The sequence below is a fragment of the Desmodus rotundus genome, chromosome 5 (assembly GCF_022682495.2).
Source record: "Desmodus rotundus isolate HL8 chromosome 5, HLdesRot8A.1, whole genome shotgun sequence".
In the NCBI taxonomy this organism is placed as follows: Eukaryota; Metazoa; Chordata; class Mammalia; order Chiroptera; family Phyllostomidae; genus Desmodus; species Desmodus rotundus.
The window spans coordinates 123,167,573-123,180,433 of record NC_071391.1 but is presented as its reverse complement, the minus strand read 5'-3'; the positions used below and the strand labels follow the sequence as shown (position 1 = coordinate 123,180,433).

At 42.5% G+C, this 12,861-nt stretch overlaps 1 protein-coding gene across 1 annotated transcript in view; it reads left to right on the top strand.

Annotated features, from left to right (window-relative positions):
- The first annotated feature begins 4,123 nt into the window (after window positions 1-4,123).
- The window catches only part of LRPPRC (leucine rich pentatricopeptide repeat containing), a 99,511-nt gene continuing 90,773 nt past the window's right edge, over window positions 4,124-12,861 (top strand). Inside the window, exon 1 of the mRNA XM_053924151.2 lies at window positions 4,124-4,327. Within this exon, the coding sequence (XP_053780126.1) occupies window positions 4,179-4,327 (149 nt within the window). The 5' untranslated portion in view covers window positions 4,124-4,178. The remainder of the gene's footprint in view (window positions 4,328-12,861) is intronic.

The following is a 12,861-nucleotide window of genomic DNA, read 5'->3' as shown; positions in this document are numbered from 1 at the left end:
AGACAAAGAAACGTGGCCCAAATGAAAGAACAGAACAAAACTCCAGGAAAAAAACTAAACAAAATGGAGAATGGCAATCTACTAAATGCGGAGTTCAAAATATTGGTTATAAGGTTGCTCAGTGAACTTAGTGAGAACCTCAACAGCATAAAAATGATCCAGACAGAAATGAAGGTAACACTAATTGAAATAAAGAACAATTTACAGGGAATCAACAATAGAGTGGCTGAAGCTGAGAATCAAATCAGTGATCTGGAATATAAGGAAGCAAAAAACAGCTAGTCAGAACACCAAGAATAAAAAAGAATCCAAAAAATGTGGATAGTATAAGGAACCTCTGGGACAACTCCAAGTGTACCAACATTTGCATCATGGAGGTGTCGGAAATAGAAGAGAGAGAGCAAGAAATTGAACACCTATTTGAAAAAAAATGATAGAAAAGTTCTCTAACTTGGTGAAGGAAATAGACATACAAGTCCAGGAAGCACAGAGTCCCAAACAAGATGAACCCAAAGAGGCCCACATCAAGACACACCCTAATTAAAATGCCAAAAGTTAAAATACAAAGAGAGAATCTTAAAAGCAGCAAGAAAAAACTACCTACAAAAAAAGTTACCTACAAGGGAGCTCCCATAAGAATGTCAGCTGATTTCTCAAAAGAAACTTTGCAGGCTAGAAGGGATTGGCAGGAAATATTCAAAGGGATGAAAAGCAAGGACCTACAACCAAGATTATTCTACCCAACAAAGCTATCATTTGGAATTGAAGGATAGATAAAGAGCTTCCCAGACAAGTAAAAGCTGAAGGAATTCATCACCACCAAACCAGTATTACATGAAATGTTAAAGAGTCTTCTTTAAGAAGATAAAAAATATGAACAATAAAATGGCAATAAATGTGTCTATAAACAATTGAATCTAAAAAACAAAAAACAGACAAGCAGAAGAGAAACAGAATCATAGATATACAGAATGTTTTCATAGTTGCCTGATAGGAGGGGGGTTGGGAGGTGGGCAAAAAGTGAAGGGATTGAGAAGAGCAAATAGGTAGTTACAGAATAGCCATGGGGATGTAAATAAAGTACAGTAGAGGGAATAAAGTAACCAGAGAATATATATGCATGACCCATGGGCATGGACAATGGTGTGAAGATTGACTGTGGGAGTGAGGGGGGGGCGTGTGGAGGAGGGTAAAGGAGGAAAAAATGGGACAACAGTAATAGCCTAAACAAGAAAATATAATTAAAAAATAATAAATAAATAATTTTTTTGGATCATTAAAAAAATAACCTAATATTCCCCCAAAAAGTCCTAGGAGAAAAGGGTAGGTATCGCCAACTTTACATGTAAGGAAATCAAGCAGTTAAATTCTTTTGGAAAATCTAGCTCCTAAGCTGTCCTTCTAAGATTGTGTTCAGAAGTGATAGATACCATTCACTGGGACAGGCAGAGATCTTAATTTCCTAGCCAATGTTTGAATCCATTTCATAATTCAGAATAAGCTAAGGGAGAAACCAAGGATGATCAGCTTGGACTTCTCTTCCACTTTATCACAGCTTCTGCATTCTAAAGAGATCTGAGAACTTCGGAAGTCTGCATTGAAAAACAAGCAAACACCACTTTTTCACTCTTACACACACATGAGAAACATACAGACACATATGCACCTTGCATGTGCTAACAACTATTCATCCTTCTAATTCCAACCTACGGATCCTTTCCCTGGGAACCTTTTGACTCCCAGGTGAGGCATACTCTCATGGAAACATGCTTCTTTTTCAGAACCCGTTTCAACGTATAATTCATTTAGTGTGATTATTTGATTGACACCTGCCTTGCCCTCTGGAATGTAAGCTCCATAATGGTTAAGGACTGCTCCTGCTTTTGCCCATCATACTTTTTCTAGCACCTAACTTGCTGTTTGAAGATCTCCTACCTCTCTGGCTATTCTCTCTAGTGTCTACTGCTGGATTTTCATTTTCACATCCTCTAACTGTTGAAATATGACAAGCCAAGCCTCAGTCTTTGGATCTCATCTTGTGTCTATTCATATTTTCCTCCTAGATGATCCATGGCTTCAAATACTAGGTATAGGCTGTAGATTAGCAAATGTATCTCTAACTCTGAACTCCAGACTTGTATGTCGTATCGCCAATTCCCTACTTAAACTTGACCTCTGGATGTCTAACAGGCACCTCAAGCTTAATATCCCAGAAGATTACTTTTGATTTCAACTTCTACATCCGTTTTCCCTCGGTCTTCCCAATTTTAATCAGTGCCATCTCCCTCTTTCTCAGGGCAAACATTTTGGAGTCATGCTTGACTTACATCCCACAGCCAGTCCACCAGTAAATCCAGGTCCTACTACGTAAATAAGAGGGAAAACTGACCCTTTCTCATTATCTCATCCCCCCCGCCCCCAACTGGGCCGGGCCATCCAAGTCATTACCACCTCTTGTCTAGTTTGTTGTAAGGGCTTTCTCACTGATCTCTCTACTTTCATGTATGTTTATTCCCTTAAAATCACCTCTCCAAAGAGCAGCCAGAGTGATCCTTTAAAGCTACAAATGGATTCGTATCATAACAACACACCAAATTTTACAATGCTTTCCTATGTCACTCTAAACGAAAATCAGAGTTCTTACAGTGGCAGATGAACACCCTGCATGATCTGGCCTCCAACTACCTCTGACCTCTATGCCCACCATCCCTCCCCTCCCTGCCTTGCCCTTGTCTCACATCCACCCTGTCCTCCTTCCTCCTCTTTGAAGGGGCCACACCTATCCTCCTTAATCCCTGCACCCTGATTTATTGTACAAGACAGTTCTTATTTCTTTCCAAAAATAAACGTCGGAATGCTTAATCAGAGACCAGACTTGGTCTGTTTTGGTCTCTGCTGTATCCCTATCTCAAATAGAGCCCGGCACTGAATATGTGTTCCATAAATGCGTTGAATGAGTGAATAAATACATTATATTCCTAATGCTTAATAGCATATCCCAGAGTAAACCATTGAACCTTTTTTTGGATCTCATTTTCCTCATCTCTCAAAGGAAATGTGAGAGATGAGCTAGATAAACCCAAAATACACTTATTCAGTAAATAATGCAACCTACTGGGTGCCGGGCACTGAGGATGTGCTTGGGTTACAAGAAGTCAGTCTCTGCTCTCAAAGAGCTGTCGGGGAGGATAAACAGCCAAACGGGTAATTACGGTGGAGGGCTTCCAGAGGAAACTTCTGAGTGCTCACCTGAGTGCTCACAGGTAGGTGAGGAGAGAGTGGAAGCCTGTTCTGGGCTCCCCACCTGTGCACAGGGAACGCTTCCAGATTGTACACCAGGGGAAAGCAAAAGCCTCCTGTTTAATCCCCGGATTTGGCTCCAGACTTAATCATACTGCTCTTATCTCTGACGCTGGAGCAGTTACTGACGGAAGGAGCAGCGTGGGACTTGGGGAAGATAATGAGTTTAGTTCCAGGTTTAAAACTATACGATCTTTGTCAGACTCCATCTAATTTCTTAAAGCGAGGGACTGCTTATGGATCTGGGCTTGGACCTGTGTATTCCTTTACACTGCCCCCTGGCCCCGATAATACTCATCACGTTACAGTAACTTTGGAGGCCCCTAGCACAGTGCAAAGGTCCTGAACGTTTTTTCTGTCCCACATTTCTGAAAGCTATGGAGCGCTCCCTTGAGTCGGCGCGACAACTTCAGCGCGCAGCAGCAACCACTGAACGCGAGCGGAAACCCCAGCCTCCGCAGACAAGGGATCCACACTCTGGGATCTTCACAGTTGGCTGTTTCCACGAGTTCTCGAGGGTTCGGTTAGTTGGCCCCGCGCAGCCCATGCGCTAACCTGGGAGGAGTCGACCTCTTCCGACTCTACCAACTCAATAGCGTAGGGGTGGAGCGACTGCGCTGGCTAAGAAGATAAACAGAAGGCCGAGAGACAAACTCCATTAAATAACAAACCAAGCCACATTGTCATTTAAGTGTGGCACGGGGCTCGGATCTCCTCCGAGACGCAGGTGTTTACATCTTCTAAGCTGAAGCGCCACTTGCCTCCCCTTACGTCTGGCACGCTCAGCCTTTGGTCTCTCCCGCGCCGGGCGACCCTGAGGTCACGTGCTCCCCCTGTCCTTCTGGCGGAACGTGCAACCTACTTGGGAGAGCCGAACCATGGCAGCCCTCCTGAGACCCGCACGCTGGCTTCTCCGTGCCGGGGTGGCTCCGCGCCTCCCGCTGTCCATGCGCCTCCTCGCGGGCGGCCCGGGTGGGCCGCACGCCGTGGTCTTTCAGCCCGCAGCTCGCGCCGCGCCTGTCACCGGGTGAGTGCCACTGCCCACCTGCAACTCAGACGTCGCTCGGGGTCGTTGACGTTGGTGGGGGACGGAGGCTTCCTGTGTCCTCTACGTGCCCATTTCCCCGCTCCAGGGCTAAGCATCCCGGGGCCTCAGACCGTGCTCCCCACCAGGGATTTTCGGGTGATTGGGTTGGTCGCCTTAGAAGGTCATGACCGCCGGCATGGCTTGTTTCCGGTTTGGAGCCTGTCCTGGAGCTACCCTCAGCCTTTGCTGCTGAGAGGGGCTTCGAAGGCTGCTGCGAGGGTCGGGTGCTACTCCTGTGCTTAGGGTTGACCAGCTTGTGTCTCGTGCAAGCATTATTGGTGATCGGAAGTGGCCAGCGGGGACTTAGTTTTCGAGTGTTATTTTATTTTTGTGGTGGGGGGAGAATAGGTTGGGAATTTTGGGTGAGTTAGGGATAGCATAGAGATAGACATTCAGTAATGATCAGTTTGGGCTTTGCCTGAATTTCCTTGGAGTTTCCTTCCAGTATTTACGAGGGTGTGATGTGGATTGGGAATTGTCACAGTAGGGTCAGTAAGGGTCAATGAATGCATAAATGAACATATGCTAAATACTTCTTGGGGGGCCTGGGGGGTGCAGAGGCAAATTAAATTCTCAGTGGGTGTCACATGTGTGAGTAAATGCCCTCATGGACTGCAGTTTAGCAGGAGATAGATATAATAGACATTTTGGGCGTGGGGTGGGGAACAGGAAACTTGAATAGTATTTTGACCAGCTGAGAAGGGAAGATGGGCACTGAGGTTTTAGGTTTGGGGGAAAGCTGATTTTGGAACGATTGGTATTTAAAGTAAAGGTATTTTGGGAGAGCATAAGGTCTAAGAGCTAAGGAGCTGAAATAGGCCAGGGCTGGACTGCTGACCTCTCTTTTTATTTGCATATCGACATCGGACAAGTTACTTAACATCCCTAGGCCTATTAGTTATAAGGCCGGAGTAGTAATAGTGTTGGTAGAATTTTATGTAAAGCACTTAACATGGCACCTGGTACCTAATAAGTGCTTTAGTAGTTACTATGATAATAACTGTGATTACATGAATCTTTGTGGACCATCCTGGAGACCTACTCTCTATGTAAAATTATATGGAGGAAATGTTTTATGACTTCTTAACAACTTACTTACAAATTTTGGAATGTAGCCTACTTGTAACCTGGAGTCTGCCAAGATTTCCTCATTAGGCCTCAGTAGTTAACCTTCATGCCTCTGCCTTCACAGGTCTACATCTTGTGGCTTTCAGAGAGTTTCTTTTGACAAAGAAAGGCATGCCATTTACTCTTACTGTTATCATTCATCTTCTCTGCCGCATGTGAGGGAACCCAGTATAGTAGAAAGGGTATTATAAAAGGTCTGGGTGTTCATCAGACCCAGGTTCCATTAGCTTGCTGCGAAATCTTCTTTGATCTTCAGTTTCATCATCTGTGAAGATAACAGGCCTGCTTCTTTGTAAAGTTGATTTCTTGTCTTTTAGGACTCAAATGCCCTCCCTGCCACCCTGCCTCCCTCCCTGCCTCCCTGCCTCATGCACTCACCCACCCAAGGACATGCATATTGATTTTACAGAGAGGAGAAGGGAGGTAGAGACATATGAGAGAGAAACACTGACAGACTGCCTCTAGTATGCATCCAAACCCGGGGGGCGCCAGGACCTGAAACCTGGGTATGTGCCCTCATCAGGAATTGAACCCTCGACCTTTTGGTTTATGGGACGATGCTCCAACCAACTGAGCTACACTGGCCAGGGAATATGCTTTTTCTTCAGGCAAGCCTTACCTCAGCACTCACTCTGAAAAACTACTTTCTTTTAGTTTTATCAAGGCATGTCTGATTTGTCTCATAATATTTATCTTTTCTGTGTTTTCTTAGTAGAAAATGAGTTGCGTGAGAGCAGGACTTTGACTTGTTCACCCCTGTGGTGCTCAGCTCATAGCAAGTAAAGAAGTGTTTGTTCCCTTTTACTCCTGGGCACGAAAACTTCTCCTGTGCCATCTTCTATCCCTCAGCCTCTAAGCACGCCTAGATCTTTCCCACCTGAAAGACAACCTTTCCTGGGAATCTGGACTTACTGTAGATGCTTCCCAGTCTCTCTTCCCTATCTGTACTCCCATCCTTCATTTCTCGCTTCATATCCACTTTTCTGCCTATTGCAATCACCACCGCAAAAGCCATCGTTGTCTTGTTTATTAATTTTTTATTGTATATTTTAGAATTATAAGACTCACGTTTCTTGAGGAACAATTGCAAACTACAGGGGAAAAGCAATGAACTGAAAATCACGCTTAAGTCTATCATTGATATATATAACTTTTAATCACTTATGTGTGTGTGAGATGATCCATGATCAGGGCCTTGACCTCTGGTGTATTACTCTGTCTCCCATTTCCCCTTCACGAGACCCTTTTCTTGGCATCAGTGACACTAGTCTGTCCTGATTTTCTTCCCTTTAGGATTTTTCTCACTCATTTTGCTGCTTCCTTTTTCCTCTTGTTTCTCTCTTAAATGCTGATGTGGGGAGTTTTGTCTTTAGTCACTTTTTTTATTCTTTTAATCCTTCCATTTTTAGGGCGTCAGTTCCTACCTCCCTGTCTGATGATGGCATTGTTTCTCCTCCTGTACATAGACTGTCTGATGAGACATGTACTAGTTGAACTATAGGTGCTTCAGACACATCGCATCTCACATTGGACTCACCTTTGCTCCCCAAACTGTTGCTCATGTGTTCCCTTCTTCATGAATATCTCTATTTCTGTTTCTTCGAGATTTCTCATTCATATATCATTGACACCTTCCCCCTATGTGTTGATTGCACAAATGATTAAGTCCTGTTATATCTTCTTCATCTGGAGTGAATCCCTTCTTCCTCCATCCCCCACCTTAATCCCTGGTCTCCCTGATAATTTGATCATGTCATTTCCTTACAGTCAGACACTGGTGTCTTCCATTACTTCCAGGATAAGGTGCTTCGTGACCTGAAAATGCCTCTGGAGCCTCACTTCTTAATGAGTTTTTTCTATGGTATTCTGTTGGGTTGGCCAAAAAGCCTGTTCAGTTTTTTTCCATAAAATAAAAGACACATTTTTCATTTTCAACAATAACTTTATTGATTTGGATATTTTGAGTATGTCAGCTGTCTCCCGTGTGGTATAACATTGATTGTTCTCAATTAACATCTTGATCACTGTCAATTTCAGTGGTTTACCTGACTCTAGAGTGTCGTCCAGCGAGAAATCTCCAGCACAAAACTTCGCAAACTACTTTTGACACGTTCAGTCATCTCCAGCACCTTCTCCATACACTACACAAATCTTTTTTTGTGTTTCAGTTGTGTTTTTACCTTTCTTGAGATAATAAAGCATAATATACCAAAAATGTTGCAAATTTTCTTCCGTCTTCAATATTAAAATAGCCACACAGAAATTCACCAATATTGATCAGTTTTTTTAAATACATGTCAATATGACAGCTGTCACAGTACAGTCCAACAAAATTTTTTCGAGTGAAGTTAAAGACAACTAAGTGCTACTAGAACCATCTTACGGAAAAAAGCCAAATGAACTTGTTGGTCAACCCAGTATATTCTAGTCATTCCAAATTACTGTTTTGAAGTCAGCAGGGCTTCTGAAACTATAATGAGCATTAGAATTCCCTGGGGATCTTATTTAAAAATGTATGTCCTGATTATGTAGGTCTAGGCAGGGGACTGAGATTCTGCATTTCTAACAAGCCCCCAGATGATAAAGATGCTGCTGGTGTGTGGACTAGCAAGGCTCTGATGGCCCATGCGGTATATCCGCTTGCCTTCGAATGTAATGTTCACTTTTGGAATTTGTCTCCCCTTCCCCTTACTCAAGTTAAATCTGTCTTAACTGCTTCCCTCATTTGATTGCTCCTCTCTTGTGCTTTCTTTCACAACCTGAATCACTAAAGCATCTATTAACATGATTACATGTGTACCCACCAGCACTCCAGACTTGGCTGTAAGTTCCTTGAAGGCAGGAGCTTTGTCTTATTCTTTATGTCTTGCGTTGACTATATCAATGAAAACCTTAGACACTGAGGAAGGAATATTGTGAAATGCAAAGAAGGTTGAAGGGGCACTTAACCCATTCATGTAGTGTGGCTGATTTCTACACATTCACCCTGATCTTTATTTCTGGGAATGTCCTGTCTGAGAAGGAAAGATGAGTATTATAATGTTGAGAGAAATTATTAGAATTTTTTAATCTGTTTTCAAAATTGGAGCATCAAAAAGTATATATTTTTATATTCTTTAGTCTTACTCTTCATTTTCCTATCGACTTTTTCTCTTATTTTAAACGAATGTTTTCTTAAAAACCAGCTCTTACCCTATCCTTTGTGGGGCGGTGGAGGAACAACATTTTTTTTTAAAAATTCTCACCGGAGGATATGTTTATTGATTTTTAGAGAGAGATAAAGGGGTGGGGGAGAAACATCGATTGGTTGCACCCACCTCTGTGCACCCCCACTGGGAATCGAGCCTACAGCTTAGGTATGTGCCCTGACTGGGGATTGAACCCTCAACTTTTTGGTGTAAGGGATGATGTTCCAACCAACTGAGCCACCCAGGGCGACGAGCAATACTTTTGTTTTCTTACACTCTTTTTTTTTCTCACACTTCTGGATCAGAAGCTGCCTATATATTTCTTGTGAGAGTTTTTAGAATAATACTTGTGTGCTTCTGAGGAAGAGATTAGCTTTGAGAAAATTTAGTTTGGAAGTCAATCCACATTGATGGTTGGCTCAAAGGTGAAGGTCACATACTGCCCGATGATAGAATTATATGACTACTTCTAATGTTGGAAGGAAAGAAAACTTTCCCTTGTTTACCTCTCATCAAAAAAGACCTCAAACTCTCATTAAGAGTATGTCTGGATCCTTTGGGTTCGTGATGCAGCCTCTCTCCTTGTATGTATAAATTTATCAATTACAGGGGGCTATGATAGGCACAGTGCAACTATTACATATGTGCTATCCACAGGAGGTAAAGTCACTGTGGCATTGAAAGAGAAGAGCAATTTACTGTGGTATTTCAGAAGAGCAGTCACATTATTTGTGGTAGGGGATCACTTGAGTTTGAGAGACGCATGGTAATAACTAGACAGAGTCGCAGGGGAAGAGAAGAGCGTGAAGAAACTATGTGGTGGAAGTTGATATTGCAAAGGCCATTTGATTCCTCGAAGCTGCCAAGATCAGAAGGCTGGTCATTTGATGGTTGGAAGCCTTTGGAGGGTTTTGAGAGGTGTAAGTGTTGACAAAGTTTGCATAGACTGATGGAGAGAGAAAGCTGGAGATGGACAGACCAACTAGGAGCAACATTGATACTACAGGTCAGGGCTAATTGGGCCTCAGCTAGTTGTTGCAGAACTGAGGAAAGATACTTCCTTTCTTCTTGAGAGACAGAACAAGAGATTGGTAAGGATGTTAGCAGAATTCAGAAGAGCAAATTTGGAGATTAATATAAACAATAGTATCTTTAGTTTAGATCTTCACCATTATCAAAGTGTATTTGTATGAATACATCACATATTTTGTGGGTTGATATTAAACAGTAGGAAATTGAGGCTTAGAAGTGTGAACTGATTTATCCAGTGTCTCCAGTTGGGATCCAACTACTGTGATTTCCAGTTCTGAAGTGTTTTGAATATGTTGTAGTTTAGGTGCTGAAGGTGTTGAAGGGCAAAAACCTTAAAAAAAAAAAAAAAAGACAGTACATGATACATTATACATTTAGGAATTAAAGACTATCACAGGTAAGTAAGCACTTGATAAGATTGCAGAATGTGAACTCTGGAAGGGATCTTGAGAGTAATCTACTTCTTCCCACTCTCACTCTGTCAACTTACAAGAGTATCCACATCACACTACAGGCCCCCTAACCCTAACCGTCTTCCCCAGCAGAAGTGTGATATTTGGGAAACACGGCCTGTCTCAGCCAGCTTTGTGATACTCTCGTGAGGCAGATATTGTTATCTCTCAGATGATACAAGCTTAGAGACAGTTGCAGTAACTTGGCCAAAGTGACACATTTTGTGAACAGGCAGAGCTCGAACTCAGGCCGGGCTGTAGGACTGCAGCTGACACTGTTAAAGCTCATGTATTTCCACCAGGCCATAGAATCTGCTCTAAGATTCTGCTGATCATTGTTAAAGAAAATGATACATAATAGGATAAGATACATACAGAGGATTAAGTAAGCACTTCTATGTGAAATTTTCATCACCACATGGAGGTAAGAATTAACAAATCAGGTGGTGTGATTCGTTGCCTGGAACTTGTGGTTAAGTCAGGCGATGGCTTTGGAGAGACGAGTTTCTCCCCCGTCTGCAGTGCCCACCGTGGTCTAGGCTCCCATCAGTCTCACCGGGGCTGCACTGCAGCATCTTCCCGAATGGCGTCTCTCTCTTCATTCTTGCTGCCCTCCCAAGTCTCCACCGACTGTTCGACCTTGCTTGGAAGGGTTTGGCACATGGGGTATGAAGGGTGAGAGGGATTGAGCAATAAAATAATTACCCTAAGATTTTGAGCTTTGGAGAACAATGTAGTGGTGGTCGAGTGGGTAGCAACAGAGCAATATGAAAGGAGTACCAACCACTTTTAGGAGAAGTCATTATCTTTTTGAATTTCTAACATATTAGAACTTACATGAAATCAGTATATATATAAAATAGATAAAAAGAATTACGTATGGTGACTAAGCTGGGTCTGTTCCATGTGTGCAAGGCTGGCTCAACACTTGAAAACCAGTTGATATAATCAACCATATCAACAGGCTATAGAAAATGCCAGTGGAATGGTTAAGGGATTGGTGAGAACCTAGGTGGTGTCTGAGGTCCCCATGACCTACAGAATGGAACTACAAAATTAGCTGAGAGAGCAGCTTCGTAAGCATATCATATAACCCAAATCGCTTATCAGCCATTGGAGGCTTTCCATGGTCTAGACTCACCTTCCCTGCCGAGGCTTAATTTTTACCCCTTTCCAGTGCGAAATCCTTTTGCAGCCTGATTAGTTTCTTTGATGCCCTTCCACTGTGCTGAATCCATTTCAGAATGAGACCACCCGAGCACAAATGTTGGCCCTGTCATTAACTAGCTCTTACTGCGACTTTGGGCAAAGTGCTTCAGTTTTCTTATCTGTAAAAGTAGGACTATAGTCATAATTTTCTATTACCCGGAGGTATAATGAAATGCTTATCCTATCATATTTGCACCCTTCTTTAAACTCTGATAGCTCAAAAGTGATGGCTCAAAACAGCAGTGAGGACGAAAGTTCACTTGAAAAAATAAACACTGAGACTATCCAAAACAGACAAAAAACTCTTAAAACTCAACAAGGGGACATACAGAAGGTGGATAAGCATATGAAAAGCTCAACATCACATGTCATTAGGGAACTGCAAATTAAAACCACAGTTAAATAACCACTACATGCCTGTTAGAACATCTAAAAGCCAGAACGTCTGTGGCACAAAGTGCTGGGGATGTGGGGCATTAGGGGTCTGTCACTCGTTCCTGCTGGGGATGCAGAACAGTACAGTCATTTGGAAGACAGTTCGGCAGTTTCTCACAGGGCAAAATAAATCTAAACTTCCATTATGATCCAGCCCAGGTATTTACCCAAAAGAGCTGAAAATTTATAGCCACACAAAAACCTGAGCATATGTTTCTAGTAGCTTTATTCATAATTGCCCAGCATTGGGGGCAACCAATATGTTCTTCAATGGGTGAACAGATGAACAAATTGTGGTACTTCCACACAACGGGATCTTACTCAGCACTAATAAAGAAATGAGCTGTGGAGCCACAAAAAGATGTGGAGGAAACTTAAATGTATGCTAAGTGAAAGAAGGCAGTCTGGAAAAGGCAAACTATAGAGACCAGTAAAAAGTTTTTGCCAGGAGTTCAGGTGGAGGGGATAAGGGATGACTAGGTGGAGCACAGGGCATTTCTAGGACAGGGGAGCTGTTTTGTGTGGTCCTGTCATACATCTCACACATTTGTCAAAACCCATAGATGGGTGTGTGTGCGCGTACACGCGCACACACACACACGTGTACCCTATTGTAAACTGTAATTAATAATGTGTCAATATTGGTCCTTTGTAACAAACATAATCACACCAATACCAGATGCTAATAGAGGAAACTGGGTGTAGGAGGAAGAGGGTAGAGGGGAACTCCTACGTTGTGGACAATTTTTTTGTAAACCTAAACATGCCTTGAAAAGCAAAGCATTAGTTTTTAAAAGGCAGAGCCTTTTGACATTGGAGGCCTGCTTATAATAATATGGTTCTTACACCTTTTTGCAATACACTCAACTACAAAATTATTATTTTTTTGTACTAGTCAAAATCAAAATCACTATCAATTTAAAAAGAATGAGAAAAATACCTTTTTAAATGCTGTATTTTGCCAGAGAAAATTTGTGGGTGACCTGCATATTAGTGGTGTGTGCCGGAGTCTTAGGAGGGAACTCCTGAG